The sequence below is a fragment of the Peromyscus maniculatus genome, chromosome 21, assembly GCF_049852395.1.
Source record: "Peromyscus maniculatus bairdii isolate BWxNUB_F1_BW_parent chromosome 21, HU_Pman_BW_mat_3.1, whole genome shotgun sequence".
In the NCBI taxonomy this organism is placed as follows: Eukaryota; Metazoa; Chordata; class Mammalia; order Rodentia; family Cricetidae; genus Peromyscus; species Peromyscus maniculatus.
The window spans coordinates 2,915,003-2,932,683 of record NC_134872.1 but is presented as its reverse complement, the minus strand read 5'-3'; the positions used below and the strand labels follow the sequence as shown (position 1 = coordinate 2,932,683).

The window sequence follows — 17,681 nt, the reverse complement described above, 5'->3', positions numbered from 1 at the left end:
ACAGATGTGGAAATCACTGGTTTTTATTAATTTCATAACTGGGAAATTCCATGTGAGAATGAAAAGCACAAGCCATGCACTCCAGGGAGAGGTTTGCACACGGGCAGGGCAGGGGGGACGGACAGGGGTCCCTGTGCAATCCTGGGGATCCCCCAGCTTTTGCTACTGTCTCTGGATTCCCGGGGCCCAGAAGGTATGTACCCAGGAGGGAGGACACTCAGAGGCAGCAGACAGGAAGGTCAGAACAGTAAAGGAGCCAAGAACCATGTTAAAGCGGCAAAAAGTTCAGGACGCCATCCAGGTGCTGTCTCAGCCAGGGCTGCAGGCGGAAGAGATTGATGTGGAAGTCTCTCGGCTGAATACCCTGGGGAGGCTGCCTGAGGGAGTTTCTCTTCGAGGAACTGAAACAAGGGTCATAAAGACCCCAGCTCACCAGGCCCACCTGGGGGAAGAACAACAAGGTTGGATATCGTGGCAGCCGCACTCCAAGACTCAACCTGTCTGGTCCCTCCACGGCTCCCACCTGACCCAGCAAGAGCGACTTGTACCCTGCCTGGCAGCCAGCCCCCTCCAAGTCCTGCTTCCCACCTGGAAGAACCTGTATCTCCGCTTAAGGAAAACCGCGCCCCCAGACTCTCCTGCAGGGAAAGAAGGGGCAAGAGACGGTGTCACCCATGGCAGCACGCTAGTATCCCGAGTGTGTGCTGGCGACCCCAGAGCTTCTCCCCGGGAGCAGAGGAGCGGGCTTCTTACCTCTGCAGGGATGCTCATCGCCGGACATCCCGCTGCACAGGAACTGGTCTGTCACTATCTCACTGATGTTTGTCAAGCTGGGGAAGATGTTTTTGCTTTCGGAGACGGCCTTGATACAGTTTGTCCACTGCAGCGTGGGAGCAGGAGAAAAGAAGACGCCAGGAGACATTAGGCAGACCAGCAAAGCCCTGGAGAAGGGGAGACTCCAGGCAGGGTTGGACATTCTGGGAGCTGTCCCCCAGGGGGTCCCTTACTGATCTCTCACCTCGGGTCCTGTCCTGAGGCTAATGTTCAGTTTGTTCCCATCCAAAGCCACAAAATGTGCAGGGACTTTCTGCTGATTCAGAAGTTCTGTCTCTGCCATGGGGTGAAGGCAGTGTGAGGACAGAGCCCATGCACCCAGCTTGAGGACTGCAGCCCAGGCCCTGCCAGCACACCCAAGCTCGGGCCCCAACTCAGCACAGACCTTAAGCCTTCAGGACTCACCATGGTCTCTACAGGTGCCACCTGGGGGTCTTCGAAGAGCCATGTTGGCCTCCACAGTGCAAGGAAGGCAGATTGGCCTGGGGAGAAAGGTGAACGTCACAGAGGCCCAGCCTCAGTATCCCCTCGGGTTCTTCCCAGAGCACTGCCCTCTGTAGGGTGCCCTCCCAACCCGGGCTCAGGTACCTGGCATGAGTGGACATTTTCACTTTCTGGGCCAGCTTCAGCAGGGCAATATCATCAGCATAGAACTCTGAGATGCCCTGGCTCCGCTTGGCATGGACATCGAACCCTGGGGCAATAAATGCCTTCTCCACAAGGAATTCTTTGCCATAATGAGAGGTGGGATCCCCTGGGAACAGTGGTGGATTAGGGTGGACCAGAAGAGACCAGAGGCTGAGGAGAGACAGGGGTGACTCCAGCCTTGGGGCGGGGGCCTGCTGCAGCCCCTGACTTACCCACGATGACCCTCCACAGGTGCCGGTCCTCCATCTGGGAGTCGTGGAAGCAGTGGGCGGCTGTCAGCACCCACTGGTCAGAGATGAGGGACCCCCGGCATGTCTCCTTGCTCTTGGGCTGCAGTTAACAGACAACAGTCAGGGTTTGCTGTTATCCCGCTCTTCTCACCTCTGGGATCCAAGCCCCGCCTCTCCCTCTGGATACCTTAAAGGTGACATGCCAAGGTGTCCTCTCCTGGTTAGAGGCATTGGCAGACATGTTCCCCACCCCACAGATGGTGTCTGTGAGCTTGGAGACGTCTGTGGATGAAGACCGGTGGGGAGGAGGTGGGTGATGGGCACAGGTCCATGCTGGCACCCTGAGCCCCCAGCTGACTCCACACTGCGTTCTGCTACAGGGGGATGAAGCTTCCTTCACTTACCCAGCATATGCTCAAAGACCTGTTGCACTGCCTGCGAGTCCTTCAAGATGAAGGCGTGCCTCTCGCCGTCCTTCTTGGACCCCAGCTCATTCAGTTCTTTCCAGTCCACATCCAGATTGCCCACCCCAATGGCATAGATGTCTGATGGGAAAGAGGGAAGTCACCAGAGCCTGTGGCCGAGAGGCCACCCAAGACGTGAGGCGGGTACTTGAACTCACTAAGCCGACAAAGACCTGAACTGGATGGACTCCGCCTCCTTTCACCCTGTCTGACTTCCTCCTCCTGCCAACACCCCACCCCAGCCCTGCTCAGGCCTCCGCTCCAGCAGCACCCCCAGCTGGGGTATTCTCCCCCAGATGTCCACACAGCTCTTCTCCAGCAAGGTCTTCTACGTCTGCAATGCCCCTGACACTCCCTGCCCTCCCCACTTGACTTCACGTCGTGGCGCTGAGTACCTATCACTCGCATGCTCAACAATTGCCCTGTTTACTTCCTGTATTGCCTACAGTGGGTAGAATTGTGTTTCCCAGAAGAACGTGTTCAAGTTTATTGTGAATGTGACCTGCATTAGAAACAGGGTTTTGGGCCAGGCAGTGGTGGCGCATGCCTTTAATCCCAGCACTCGGGAGGTAGAGCCAGGAGGATCTCTGTGAGTTCGAGGCCAGCCTGGTCTACAGAGTGAGATCCAGGGCAGTCACCAAAACTACACAGAGAAACCCTGTCTTGAAAAAAAAAAAGAAAAAGAAACAGGGTTTTTGGGGGTGGGGTGGAGGGGTTCAGACAGGATTTCTCTGTGTAGCCCTACCTATCCTGGAGCTCTCTCTGTAGACCAGGCTGGCCTCAAACTCACAGAGATCCACCTGCCTCTGCCTCCCAAGTCCTGGGATCAAAGGCGTGCGCCACCATCAGGGAAACAGTCTTTTTCCTGGTATTACCAGCACTCAGGAAGTAGAGGCAGGAAGATCAGGAGTTCAAAGCCAGCCTCAGCTACCTAGTGAGTTGGAGGCCAGCCCGGGCCTGTCCCCAAAATAAAACAAAAGAGGACTGGAGAGCTGGTTCAGCTGCCAAGAATGCTTGCTGCTCTTCCAGAGGACCTGAGTTCGTCCCCAGCACTCACACTCACTGCCTGAACTCCAGCTCCAGGAGAGGCAATGCCCTCTTCTTTCTAGCCTGCAAGGGCACTCACACTCATGTGGCATACACACACACACACACACACACACACATACACAGAGATAGAAATATACTTATAATAATTGAAACAGAGGGCTGAGGACAGAGCTCAGTGGTAGGGCACTTGCTTAGCAGGAACAAGATCCTCCATTCAGTCCCTGACACTGCTGCCATAAATACATAGGAAATTTGAGCCCAAACATAGCTATCTGGGTGCTGTGGAAACAGGACAGAAATTGGGGTGAAGACAGAGATGGAGGTTGGGGTTTTTGTGGCTACAAGCCAAGGACACCTGTGGCCACCAGGCCTCTACATAACAAGACCCTGTCTCAAAACAAACCAAGAGAAAAATTTAATTGTTTTCTGGTCATAGGTCAGTACACTTTGTGGTCACCCTAAACCTGAACGCTTCACCTAGGAGGTGTCTACTGCTGAAGGGACACTGGAGGGGACAGCCCCTCCTGGGCACCCAGGCCCGTTCTTCCTGCAAAGGTTCCTGAAATGTGAGATGGTGATGACAGGGGAGCTCACAGTACTGAGCAGTTCTCTCCACCAGACCTCATCGTCATAGGCATCTTCCCCTACCCGCCTGTGAAGGCAGGTCCGGTGCCGACTGCATCACTCATCACGGATGAAGAAGCAGCCCACAGCTCCAGCCCTCTGGAGACGGAACCAGAGGAGGGACCATGGACAGTATGCTATCCAGCTCTCAACCACTGCCACACAGAAGCACCGGGAAACCCTCAGGGCTCAGGGCCAGTGCTAAGTCACACTGGAACCCCGGACACAGGAGCCCACCCCACCCCTCCTGACATCTCAGATGGGGCAGAGCCTCACCCAGATAGTCGTTCCTGTTCTGATTGATGCGCAGGATCTCTCTGATGTTATCAACTGCTGGCTTGGGAGAACCACCCATGTTGGACTTTCCTAGAACAGAGAAGAGAAGAATGCTCCATCTGGGTTGACTTTGGAATTTTTCACATCCCTGGAAACATGGGGAACATTCAGCCATTTTAAAACACACCATTTTGGGCTAGAGAGATGGCACAGTGGATAAGAGCACTTGTTGCTCTTCCAGAGGACCCGGGTTCAGTTCCCAGCACCTGCATGGTGGCTCACAGCTGTCTAGAACTCCAGTTCCAGGGGATCCAATGCCCTATTCTGACCTCCAAGGGCACTAGGCTTACACATAACACACATACATATAGACAGGCAAAACAAAACAAACACATGAAGACAAAAAGTTTCTGTAGAGCAAAGGAAACAGCAGAGCCGACAGCCCACAGAGTGGGAAAGCCTTTACAGCCAGACCGCAGACAGGAAGCTAACACAGAATTTACAAAGAATTGGAGAAATTCGGTACTAAGAAAATAAAACTTCCAATCAATAAATGGGCAAATGAACTGAACAGACAGTTTTCAAAAAAGAAACACAAACGGCCAATAACTGTTTTTAAACGTGTTCATTATCCCTACTCATCAAGGAAATGCAAAATGAAACTACTTTGAGATAACTATTTCACCCCAGTCAGAATGGCTGACACCAGCAAATCTCACAACCCATTTGGAGGGGATGTCGAGGGAAGGGAGATATTCACTGTTAGTCGAGATGCAAAGCGATACAGCCAGTGTGGAAGTCATGCTGGACAGTTCTAGACTATTAAAAACGGAAACACGACGTGATTCAGCTATTTCACTCTTGGGCATAGACACCCAGAGAACTCCACACCCTGTGGTAGAGATGTTTGCACCCTCATGGTTATTGCAGCTTTATTCACCAGAGCAAAGAATTGGAATCAACTTTGTGGTGCATCAATGAGTGGATAATGAAAATGTGTGTGTGTGAATATTATTTAGTCTTAAGGATAAGTTAAACTACAAATTTTGCAGGAAAATTAATGAACTTAGATTTTATAATATTAAGAGATGTCACATAATCTCAGAAAGAAATCATCGCATGTCCTCCCAGCCAATAATTCTATGTGTATATGTAAACAAATGTACATATGTGTACAGTACAACACAATGAAAGGCAAACGAGAAAAGCTAATATTGAGGATGAGAAAAGACTGGATGGAGGCAGTGGACACAGGCTAGGAGACAGGATAAAGCTAAGTGTTTTCTAATTCTGCCATGAATTCTTTGGTTTTGGTGATGGGTAAGTGAATAAACATATACTCAATAGTGAACATGTCAAATCCACTGTGACTCTCTGCCGGGCAGTGGTGGTGCACACATTTAATCCCAGCACTCAGGAGGCAGAGCCAGGCGGATCTCTGTGAGTGCCAGGCCAGCCTGGTCTACAGAGTGAGTTCCAGACCACCCAAGGCTGCACAGAGGAACCCTGTCTCAAAACCAAACAAACAAAAAACCACATGAGCCCCCCAAGCACAGAAAGACGACCAGAACACAAGACTTCAGAACCTATCCAGAGGCTGCCCACTGTTGCCTCCTCCAGCAGCCAGGGCGACACTCACCGTCTGTCAGGAGGATAATGGCGTGGCGGATTTCAAGCCACGCAGAACCTCTCATGCTCAAGCGCGCCATCAGGCTATTCATCATGAGGTAGACACTGTTCAGAGCCTCGAAAGTGTTAGTGCCAGAGGCGTTTTCATGATCTGAAATGTGCCAGAAGAAAAATCTTTTGAAAACAAAAACCAAACAATAAAAACCCTCTACCTGCCACCCAGGATTGAGGAGATTGCTCTGTTTGAAAGACCACCAGAAATGCAAGTTGTCAGAGTGTCTGATAAACTCAGGTATTTTGAATGACTTTTCAAAACATTTTGGTTTTTCCACCTTAGAATGTCCATTACAGAAACAGGATGGTGCACGTCTGTAATGCTAGCAATCAGGAGGCAGAAGCAGGAGGATCTTTGTGAGTTCGAGGCCAGCCTGGTTTACAGAACAAGGTCCAAGTCAGCCAAGGCTACACACGAAGACCTTGTCTCAAAAATTAATTAATTAAATAAAAAAGGAAATGCTCATCGAGTAATCCTCAATCTAAAACGATTACAAGTTCCCAAGATATAAAGGTGGAGCTTCCAAAGAGTTTGTGGTGTTTCAGCTGTTTGGTGGCACCCAGGCAGGGTTGACACAGTGTGCAGGTGGGTAATGACAGGGAGGGTGCAGTGTTGAGCCACAAAAAGCAGAGCATATGCCAGAGGATCTAGAAGGAGCTGAAATCCTGTATGGTGCGTTTGAATACGGACTTGTAGTGTGTCACAGAAGGCTGAGGTGTGGAAACTGGAATCCTACCACTGCCCCTGGACCCAAGTGTTCTAAGAATGAACAAATGTGCTCGCTCTCTCTCTCTCTCTCTCTCTCTCTCTCTCTCTCTCTCTCTCTCTCTCTCTTTCTCCCCCCTTCCTCTTCTTCCCTTCCTCCCTCCATCCCTCCATTCCTCTGTCCCTGATAAAGGGTCTTATGTAGTCCAGGCTGGCTTCAATTTCCATAGGTAGCCAAAGAGGACCAGGGAAATGGAAATTATGTGGTGCTGGGACTGGAACCTAGGGCCTCCTGTGTGCTAGGCAAATCCACTACCAACTGAGCTACATCTTCAGGCCCCCCCCAAATCTCTGCAGCTGCTTGGTCCATCCCCTACTCTCCACCTCCCCCAGCAGAAGACAGTCAAACCTTTATAGCAGACTTTGTTCAGACTGCTCATCACCTCCACCACATTCTGGGATTTCTCACTCACGACCGACATGATGGTTTTGGGCTTGGAAGCAAAGGTGATGATAGCAACACTGACCTTGATCTCAAAGCTGAAGATCTGGAGAGGGCAGGAGAGAAGAGGGCAGGCATTGCAAAACCACACAAGAGCAGGTCCGAGAGACACAGAGAGCCTGTGCTGAAACTCGGCCTGAAGAAGCCAAGGGAATGGCACACTCCACGTATGTGCTCCCAACAGACCCCACCTCGTTTCACCCACACATCAGCTCAGTGGTGGTCTGTGATGAGAACGCCCATCTCACAGGGAAAGAACTGGAGTCTTGCCAGCCTGAACAGTGCCACTGACGAGAGGTGCAGGGGGGGGGCTGGAGTTACTTAGTTTTAAGCCCTAAGACAGTCTTCAGAACACACACAAACCCTCTTTAAAATGCAGCTGGGGGCAGGCTGGAGTGAAGGGTTAGCAGCCAAGAGCTCTTGTTGTCCCACCTGAGTTCGAACCCCAGAACACAGGTGGATGGCTCACAAATTCCTGTAATTTAACAAATGCCTGTAATTCCAGATCTAAGGTATCCAATGCCTTTACCTGTCCTCTCAGGGCCATGCACACATGTGGCATTCACACACACACACAAATAAAAATTAAAAATAATAAAAATGAGGCAGAGGCAGGAGGATCTCTGTGAGTTCAAGGCCAGCCTGGTCTACAGAGTGAATTCCAGGACAGCCAGGGCAGCACAGAGAAACCCTGTCTTGAAAAACAAACCAAAAAAACAAAAAAAAAAAAATTCAAAGTCATTGTGGACTACAAGAAAAGTCTTTAAAAGAAAAAAACACACACACAAAAGAAAGAAAAGTCTTAAAAACCAACAAAATTAACTGAGGGTCTAGGGGTGTAGCTCAGTGGCAGAGCTTGTCCTTGGTGTGCATCAAGGTCTAGGTTCAATTCTTAGCAGAAAAAAATTAATATACTTGGAAGAAAAAACTATCTTTTTATATGAATTATTGTTAAACACACAACTTTAAAAAAAAAAAGTGTTGGGCTGGGTGTGGTGGTATGTGCCTTTGATCCCAGCCCTTGAGAGAGACAGGCTGATCTCTATGAGTTTGAGGCTAGCCTGGTCTACATAGCACATTCCATGACAGCCAGGGCTGTGTAGAGAGAACCTGTCTCAAAAAATATTTTCTTGTTGGTGCTTCCCCCCATTCCCGTGAGTGTGTGTGCGTGTGTGTGTGTGTGTGTGTGTGTGTGTGTGTGTGTGTGTGTGTGCATTTGTGTGTATGTGTGCGTGTGCATGTGTGTGTGTGTGTGTACACCATGTTAGAGTCAGCCTCTGATTGTGTTTCTGCTCTGTGCTGAGAACTCCAGGAAAGCTGCCCTGACAGCATACGGCAGTTCTGCCCCTGCCCCCCCTCCCCCTGGATCACAAACATGCCTGTGGCATCTGACATTTTTTTTTTTTTTCTATTCAGATTCCAGAGATCTGAACTGAAATTTGTGCGGCAGGAGCCTTTACCCACTGAACCATTTCCCACGTCCTTCGTCGGTCTCATGCGGTCCGAGGCTGGCCGTGAACTCCTAAAATCCTCCTGTCTCTACCGTTCCTGCCTTAAGGTATGAAATTATTGGCTTAACAAGAAGAATATGGTTTAAAATTTTGAAATTATTGGCTTTAAAAAATTATGACTTTTCAACAGGAGTGCCAGGTTGGTGTGCCCCATAGGTTATCTCGATAACTCTCTGGAGACCACAGCTGTGGATGAAGAATCCCTGAAAAGACAGAGCTGCGTTTTGCCCCATGTGGTGTCTCCTGGCACCCAGTCCGGTGCCTCGGACATAGCAGGTGTTGCAAAACACGTATGGAATAAAGATATGATCATATACGCTGAACTCGTGGTTCTGGTGGCCTGGGAAGATTTCTAGAAGGAGGTGGGTTGGGTGGGATTCTGAGCAAGGCAGGAAAGCCACCAGGCTTGGGAAGGACTCTCACCCTGTCCACCATGAGGGTGGCGCTCTCCTTGAAGATCTCAAAGTCTTTTTCTGACACACTTTGAGACGCATCGAGCAGCAGATAGAGGTTCAGGTGACCCGAGCGCTGGATTTGGATTCTACGGCCCAGATTTTCTGGAGAAAACAAGAAACCAGGCATTAGGATTTCCACCCACCCTGTGCGACAACAAAGGTCACCCAGCTCCCAGCATCCTGGCAGCTTGCCTCCTGCCTGCTCCATCCAGGTCCCCTCTCCAGTCCTCACTCACCTGTCCTCTTCTGGATGGGATTGGTAGCTCCAAGCAGGTTGGTGAAGGAGGTGCCCAGGGCAGAGGCCACATCCTCAGGGAAGTCATAGGAGTATGGCTCTGTGGGAAGAGTCCCATGAGGGCCAGCAGGACCAGACCTGGGTGCGCAGTCCCAGAAGAACACTGAGGATACTCACGTCGGCAGATGGGCTCTGTCCCACTCCACATCCCGTTGCTCTGGCACTCCCGCTCCACGGAGCCAGTCAGCACCAGATTTGAGGAGGAGCATTGGTAACTGACCTTGTCCCCAAGGTCAAAGCGTGAGCCTGTCCGTACTGTGCCCACAGAGATGCCCGGGTCGGGGCAGTGACCAGCTGCAAGTGAACAAAGACAGGTAAACGGGGATGGGGGTGTCTGCCCGGCTCAATGCCGCGTCCTTCATGCCACATCTTCCTCTTCTAGACCCTCAAAGCCACCAACGGTTCCTTTAGATGCCAGAACCATCAGACTGGAGGATGACTGGAGACCTTAAATAGCCCGCAACACTTAGAGTTCAGGACCTCAGCCACCCACTGGGCACTCCAGGCCTGACCCAGGCATCACCTGCATTTCTTAAACCACAAGGTGATTGCCACACACCATGAGAAGGGTCGACCCTTAACCTAGAGGTGACTCCAGCTATAGGGGAGGGCGTGGAACGGGCAGAACTCTGTTTAAACAGCTGGAATGTCCACTGCGGAAACCCTGAATAAAGCTGAAGTCTGTCAACTTATCACTCCAGAGGGCAAAGTCCGCAGAGACAGTTCCCCAAACCTCACTCTTTGCAGCCCCAAGCCAGACATCACTCAGATACTCAACAGGACAACAACACTCTATGATGCATTTATAGAATAGAATACCATACAATTAAAAAGAGAACCATGGGCTCTGTGACAACATTCATCATTCTCAAAAGCAAAGTAATGAACAAAAGAAAGTGAGATGGGGCTGGAGACATCAGAGGACCTGAGCTCAAGTCCCGGCATCCCCGTGGTGGCTCACAACCGTGTGTAATGGCAGTTGTAAGGCATCCAATGCCTCCGGCCTCCATGAGAATGCACACGTGTGGCATACATTCACACACATATACATATAAATAAAAACACATTTTAAAGGAAGCCAGATATGAAAAAGCACACCCCACATGATTCCATGTGTATGAAGTGTAGGAACAGGACAAGGCTGGCAAGGTGGCTCAGTGGGCAGAGCCACTTCCTACCAAACCCAGCCCGCTGAGTTTGATCCTGATATCAGGCCCTGCGAGTTGTCTTCTGACTGCCACACCCACGCCACGGCACGATCACGCTTCCCCCACGCACATGTGATAAATAAGGAGATATTTCGTAAAATAAAGCAAATTAAAGAACAGGTGGACTTAGACGTCGGAAAGGGGTTGATTATGGAAGGAGACAAGAGAAAGTCCTGCAGTGTAGGTGGATCCTCAAGCTAGGTGGCACTTCATAGGTGGATTCATGTATAAAAATCCATACTTTAGCTGGGCAGTGGTGGCCCACGCCTTTAATCCCCGAACTCGGGAGACAGAGCCAGGTGGATCTCTGTGAGTTCGAGGCCAGCCTGGTCTCCAAAGCGAGTTCCAGGAAAGGCTCAAAGCTACACAGAGAAACCCTGTCTTGAAAAAAAAAAAAAAAATCCATACTTTGGCCAGGCAGTGCTGGCACACGCCTTTAATCCCAGCACTTGGGAGGCAGAGGCAAGCAGATCTGTGAGTTTGAGGCTAGCCTGGGCTACAGAGTGAGTTCCAGGAGAGCTAGGGCTACACGGAGAAACCCTGCCCCCCCCCAAAAAAAAAAAAACAGAAAAAAAATCCATACTTTGGGCCAATGAGATGGTTTGTCAGATAATGGTGCTTGATGACATGCCTCAGCATATAAGATTCATCCCTGCTAGAGCCCAAATAGTAGGAGAGAACCAACTCCTGAAAGTTGTCTCACACACACACACACACACACACAAAAAAAAAAAAAAAAAAAAGATTGTTTTGTAACAAGGTCTCATTGTGAAGCCCTAACTGGCTTAGAATTCACTCTGTAGACCAAACTGGCCTCAAACTCTGAGATTCCCCTGCCTCTGTCTCCTAAGTGCTGGCATTAAAGGTGTGTGCAGCTGAACAAATACTTTGTTGTTGTTTTTTGAGACAGGGTTTCTCTGTGCAGCTTTGGCTGTCCTGGATCTCACTCTGTAGACCAGGCTGGCCTGGAACTCACAGAGGTCCCCCTGGCTCTGCCTCCCGAGTGCTGGCATTAAAAGCGTGCGCTGCTGCCGCTGCCGCTGCCGCCACCACCACCACCACCCGGTTATAAATACATAATTTTAATTTTCCTACTATGGAGTTTAGAGTAAAGCTCAGTGGTAGAGTACTTTGCCTGGTATTCCAGAAATCCTGGATCCCACCCCAAGTCTCACACACGAATTGCATACTTTAATACAGGGAGATTATGTGTCAAATTTAAAATAAATTATATTTACGTTTGAATAAATGGTTGTTTGGGAAAGACTCCAACAGGAGTAAGGTGTCCCTGTCTGGGTAGATGGGTTAGGAGGTGGTCCTTCTGCCTAGCGGAGCCCGCCTCCTGTGTGATGGCGAAGCTGGGTATGCTGGTATGCACTGTGGTGGCTAAGGCAAGAGGGTCAGGAGTTCATAGGCAGTCTGCATTTGAAGCCAGCCTGGGCTACTTGAGACCCTGTGTTTGAAAAACAAAGTGCTCCAGGGGATCCTGAGAGGCCCCCTTCTCCCCCAGCGCCATCCACAGGGCTGCGAAGTACTCAGGGATGCCGGGTTCCGGCCATGACTCTGTGGGAGACCCACGTGGCTAAGCCAGGGCCAGGGTCTCAGGGGACCGGCAGCTACAGGCAGCCGCAGGTGAGCTCTTCCCTCTGCCGTCCCTCTGCTCCCTTGGATGCTGCTTAGTAATTCCAGCCCTTAACCCACTCCTCTATTCCTCTTTCTTACCTTGTATCTTGTTTTGGTTTTTCTTTTTTTCTTTTCTTTTTTTTTTTTTTTTTTTTTTCGTTTTTTTGAGACAGGGTTTCTCTGTGTAGCTTTGCACCTTTCCTGGAACTCGCTTTGGAGACCAGGCTGGCCTCAAACTCACAGAGATCCGCCTGCCTCTGCCTCCCGAGTGCTGGGATTAAAGGCATGTGCCACCACCGCCCGGCTTTGTTTTGGTTTTTCAAGACAGGGTTTCTCTGTGTAGCCCTGGCTGTCCTGAAACTCTCTCTGTAGACCAGGCTGGCCCCAAACTCACAGAGTTTTTTTTTTTTTTAAATTATTATTATTTATGTGTATGTCTGTGTGGAGGCCACACAAGAGCACTGAATCCCCTGGAGCTGGGGTTGCGGGCGGGTGTGAGCCTGATGCACTGGGAACGGAACTCCAACCGCTGAGCCACCTTGACAGGCCCACTGCTCCCATTTTACAAATGTGAAAACTGAGGCACGGGAAGGGTATGTAAGCTGTCCAGAGCTGTCTAACTTAGAGCAACTGGAGTCACACACCCAGCTCCAGAAGCTGGGCACCGAGCCCAACATGCAGCGCCCCGTCTCTCACAGGTCTGCTCCGTGACACTCCATGGGGTTGAGTACGAAGCGTTGTCTTGAAGCGTTTAGAAAAGCGGACCAAGCAGGTTTGGTAGCTCCTGCCTGCAATCTGAGCACTCTGGACTGAGACTGCAGTGAGTGCAAGGCCAGCCTGGGCTACATCCTGAGCCCCAGTTCAACCTGGGCTAGAGTGAGTCCCCGAATCAAAGAAAGGAAGGGAAGAAAGAGAAAGGAGAGAGAAGTAGGGAGGAAAGGGAAAAGAAAAAAGAAGAAGTTGAAGGGTATGTGGAGCCGCTGAGTCAGGTGTGAAACCTATCAGCAAGTGCCTGGACAGGGCTCTGTTCGGGCCAGCGAAGTGTGGACCCCAGACCCCAACCCCAGCCCAGGATCATTACTGTGCCCCCACCAACACCATGCTCTGTCTCCACAAAAGCTTCTGGGGTTGCAGCCGCCGCCCCCGTCCCCCCCCCCCCGTCCCCCCCGTCCCCCCCATCCCGTCCCCCCCCAGTAGCCCAGCAGTGAGAGCACTCACCCCCACTGTCACACACAGCGGTCTCCCCGTCCCACATGCCGTTGGGGCGACAGTACCGCACAGGCGAGCCCCGCAACGTGAAGCCTTGCTCACACTGGAAGCTCAGGTTGCCACCCACGGGGTGAGCCCCCAGCCGAGGGGTGTACATGCCGTTCTCAAAGGAAGTCGGAGCTGGACAGCGAACAGCTGCAGGGAGAGAAGTCAGGCAAAGCGGAGGATGGCGGCGGACACCCGGCCTAGGCGTGGGGCGGGGCCTCCCGTTAGAACTGCCAACTGGATGCCAAGACGAGGTAAGAGCCTGGTGTGGTGTGGCAGGAGGGTCACGGAAGCACAAGGCCCGCTAGGTTATTTGGTGAATTTGAGCCCCCCCTAGACTGTAACGAAGCCCTGTATCAAAAACAAAATCAGGGGGCGCTGGAGAGATGGCTCAGAGGTTAAGAGCACTGACTACTCTTCCAGAGGTCCTGAGTTCAATTCCCAGCAACCACATGGTGGCTCACAACCATCTGTCATGAGATCTGGTGCCCTCTTCTGGTCTGCAGTCACACATGCTGTATACATAATAAATAAATCTTAAAAAAAAAAAAAAAATCAGGTCAGGTGGTGGTGGCTCACCCTTTAATCCCAGCACTCAAAGGCAGAGATCTGTGAGTTCGAGGCCAGCTACACAGAGAAACCCTGTCTTGGTAAACCAAGAACAACAACAACAAAAAAAATCACAACAGTTGGGTGTGGTGGTGGTGCACACCTGTAAACCCAGTACTAGAGAGGCAGAGGCTGGTAGATTAATTACTGTAAGTTTGGGTCCAGCCTGGGCTACAGAGAGACTCTGTCTCAAAACCAAACATAGTGGCTCATGCCCATGAGGCCAGCACTTGAGAAGTGGGATTGGGAAGCAGGAGTGTAAGTCCATCCTCAATGAGTTCAAAGCTCACCTTTGAAACCAAAGCAGGCTCAAAACAAAAGTAATTAGTCAAAAAAGGGCTGGAAAAATTAGCTCAATGGAAGAGCGCTGGCCAAGTATGAGCAAGACCCTGACGTCCAATCAGAGCACCAGAGAAAACCCCAAAAGGAGATGGAAACATAAGATTGCTATCTTTGGCAGTTGGTTGACTACTGCCAACTTAGAACAGCTCAAGCCCATCCGACTGATACATAGCTGCTGCCCCCCTCAAGGGCTGTGGTCACCCCAGTCTCTCATCAAGGACACTTGTGTTCAGGGTGCTCCAAGGCATTCAGCATCCATTCAGAATGGACAACAATCCTACAGTTAACTTTACCTAAAAAAAAAAAATTATCCTTACTAAGGACAGTGGACTTTTTCCGGGTTTGTTTGTTTGGTTTGGTTTTTGTGGTTTTCTGGGGGCCTTTGTTGGGGAGGGTTGTTTGTTTTTTTGGAGATAGGGTCTCCTTTTACAACCCTGACTGGCCTAGAACACATTATGTAGACTAGGTTATCCTCAAACTCACAGAGATCCACCTGCCTCTGCCTCCCTCCCTCCCTCCCTCCCTCCCTCCCTCCCTCCCTCCCTCCCTCCCTCTGCCTCCCAAGGGCTGGAATTAAAGACGGATGTCACCACAACCGGCTTTTTCCTGTATTTTGAAAGCCTCTCTCTAACTAGTCCCTGGGAACCCCCTGCTAATAGGTCTGACGCTGGTGGGCACTTCCCAAAGCCCAGAGGGACTCACGTTTGCAGACTGCTTTGACCCACCGAGGGGACCGCCACAGGGTGGACAGCGGGCCGGATCTCGGGGTCTGCCACCGCCCGTTGCTCTGGCATCGTCTCCAGGCCGGGGTTGGGTAGCTGCCCAGGGGGCAGGTGTAGGTGAGGAGGCTCCCAGGGGCCCAGCCATGGCTGAGAGTGAAAGTACCACCGGAGATATTGACGTTCTGAGGACAGAAGAGCGCTGCCAGGCCTGTGGGTGTGGGGAAGGAAAACCGGCCCAGATGAGAGAGGGGCGGCGAGAAGTCGCTGTCTCTTTCAGGTGTGGACTCGACCGAGCTGCACCTGCCACGCCCATAGGGCCCCAGAGCCTTGTCCCAGCCTCCTACCTGGGCACAGTGGCAGCAGGCAGAGCAGAGCCCGCAGAGGGGCCATGGTGTCAGGACCGGAGGAGAACGGAGAGCCAGAGGTCATCTGACTTCCCCGAAACCACCGCGGGCTGAGCAGGCTGCCAGGGAATCCAAAGTCAAAAGGCGGGGAGTGGCCGAGGCGTCAGGGGCAGGGTCCTAGGGGAGGGAAACAGAAGACGTGCCAGGGATCAGGGGCTCAGCTCTGGGGGCAGAGCCTTTGCCCTGCCCCAAATGAAGGTTCCAGGACATCAGAGTCAATGGATTGTGCACACCTAAGTGGGTACACACGCAACACACACACACACACACACACACACACACACACACACGCACACGCACACCTGGTCTTGTGTGGATCATGTTAAGCACACACACCCACAAACCCTGCCAAACATATTTACAGTGTTTCATTTCCTTTTGGAGTTGGCCACGTGGATCTGATCCCCTGGGCCCGGTGGGGATCACAGCTTCTGAGGAATCGAAACTAATCTTTTTAGAACTTCTTGGCATATGAGAAGATTCACATTCTTTCCTGGGTCTTTCCCCGAAAACAGGATAAAAAGAAAGTCAAAGTCAACAGTTTCTTGCAAAGACGGGAAGATTGCTTAGAACGTGTTTTTTTTTTTTTTGACATCCAACAGATAAAATTCCCAACTTGCAAAAAGAAAAAAAAAATAGGGGTTGGGTATTCAAAAGAATAACAGTATTTTCGAGTTTGAGATACACTTTTTAATTGAAAAACAAAAGCTTTTTTCATACAATATATTTTGTATGGAATATACAGGGTCTCACGTAATCTAGACTGACTTAGAATTTGCTAAATAGCTGAAACTGTCCTTGAACTCCTGATCCTCCTGCCTCTGCCTCCCAAGGGTGGAGGTTACAAACACTGGCTACCACATAGGACACCCAGCCAGTTTGTTAGTTTGTTTTGAGACAGAGTCTTACTATGTCTCTGTAGCTGTCCTGGATCTCGCTCTGTAGACCAGGCTGGCGTTGAATTCACAGAGATCCACCTGCCTCTGCCTCCCGAGTGCTGGGATTAAAGGTCTGGGCCACTACATCCTGCCCAGCCATGGAGAATTTAAGGCGATGTATTACCCTCCTTGTCCCTCATACACTTAGTTACTGTTCTTGTAACTAACAAGGTCAAGGCCAGCACTCTCCCATCTCCACCCCAAGAAAATCTGTCAGATCAGCAACAAAAATACCATTGGTTTCTATTTCTTCTGCTGTGTGTGTGTGTTTGTGTATGTGTGTGTGTGTGCGTGTTTATGTGTGTGTTTGTGTGTGTGTGTGTTTATGTGTGTGTTTATGTGTGTTTGTGTGTGTGTGTGTTTATGTGTGTGTTTGTGTGTGTGTGTTTATGTGTGTGCGTGTGTGTTTATGTGTGTGTGTTTGTGTGTGTGTGTGTCACGTGCACATGTGTTTGTACCTCTGGAGGTCAGGGGACAATCGTAGGTGTAACTCCTCAGGAACCTTCCACCTTTCGCTTGAGATGGGTTCTCTCACCGGCCCAGAACTTTGCCAAATAAACCAGACTAACTCACCAGCTTCACCCTGAGCTTCAAGGACCTGCCTGTTTCTGCTCCCAGAAGCACTGGGATCCCAAGAGGGCAATGCAGCATCCCGACTTTAAATGCGGATTCTAAGGCATCCACAGGGAGGTCCTCACACGTGCAAGCACTTTACCAGCCTCGTCTTCTATCCACCCAGCCCCCATGTTCTTGAGACTGGGTTTCTCGCAGCCAGTGCTGGCCTCAGACTTCCTGTGTAGCAGAGGCTGGCCCTGAACTCCTGATCCTCCTGCCTCCACCTTCCAAGTGCTGGGGTTATTGCCACCTTGAGGAAGCTTTGCACACACTGACCTTACTGCCTCAGAAAAGAAGGACTATGTCTGGCTCCTGGCTCCTCCACGCCACCGTCCCCAGGGGCTGCCCTGTAAGCCCGGACGCGAGGTTCCACACTGAGCCTTCTGACATTGTCCCTTGTACCAGCTTCCCAAGGAGTAAACAAAAGGCTGAGAAGTGGGTTCTTAGGCCTCCAGGAAATAGACCGTCTGTCCTGGACCTACTGTGAGGAGTCATGTCACTTTCCGACAACAATTGAGCCCCTGGAGTGTGCCCATCTGCACATGCATACTCTTCCTTCTCGCCGCAGGCCATTGCCGAGGGATCTCCACATTCCTGAGGGCTGGTGGGGCTCTTCTTCCGTGTGGGGAAGGCTGCTGGGTAGGACATAGTGACAAGGTGGTGGCCAGGCACCAGCTGGGAAAGGGTT

At 51.0% G+C, this 17,681-nt stretch overlaps 1 protein-coding gene across 3 annotated transcripts; it reads right to left on the bottom strand.

Annotated features, from left to right (window-relative positions):
- Positions 1-7: 7 nt before the first annotated feature.
- Positions 8-15,939, bottom strand: C2 (complement C2). Of its 3 annotated transcripts, none has more exons than XM_015989013.3 (19): positions 15,803-15,939; positions 15,381-15,557; positions 15,017-15,244; positions 13,328-13,513; positions 9,396-9,572; positions 9,220-9,318; positions 8,952-9,085; positions 6,925-7,063; positions 5,766-5,906; positions 4,127-4,216; positions 2,117-2,257; positions 1,900-1,994; positions 1,695-1,812; positions 1,423-1,588; positions 1,240-1,316; positions 1,019-1,110; positions 754-880; positions 589-638; positions 8-442 (listed from the first exon to the last, which is right to left on the bottom strand). In XM_015989013.3, the coding sequence occupies exons 2-19, from the start codon at positions 15,463-15,465 to the stop codon at positions 269-271; spliced, it is 2,319 nt and encodes a 772-aa protein (XP_015844499.2). In that variant the 5' UTR covers positions 15,466-15,557; positions 15,803-15,939; the 3' UTR covers positions 8-268. The 3 variants fall into 3 exon arrangements, with proteins under 3 accessions (XP_015844499.2, XP_076414364.1, XP_076414365.1); XM_076558249.1 differs by lacking the exon at positions 15,803-15,939 and adding an exon at positions 15,743-15,782; XM_076558250.1 differs by lacking the exons at positions 13,328-13,513; positions 15,803-15,939 and having other exon boundaries at positions 15,381-15,531.
- Between the last annotated feature and the right edge of the window lie 1,742 nt (positions 15,940-17,681).

Bases quoted from the DNA above. Each gene is read 5' to 3' on its own strand.
- C2 (XM_015989013.3), bottom strand. From the start codon at position 15,465: ATGACCTCTGGCTCTCCGTTCTCCTCCGGTCCTGACACCATGGCCCCT. The intron at 5,907-6,924 runs GTTTGACTGTCT...GGCACATTTCAG, and splicing joins GAACAAAGTCTGCTATAAAG to ATCATGAAAACGCCTCTGGC. The intron at 881-1,018 runs GTGAGAGATCAG...CCCACGCTGCAG, and splicing joins GCCTCAGGACAGGACCCGAG to TGGACAAACTGTATCAAGGC.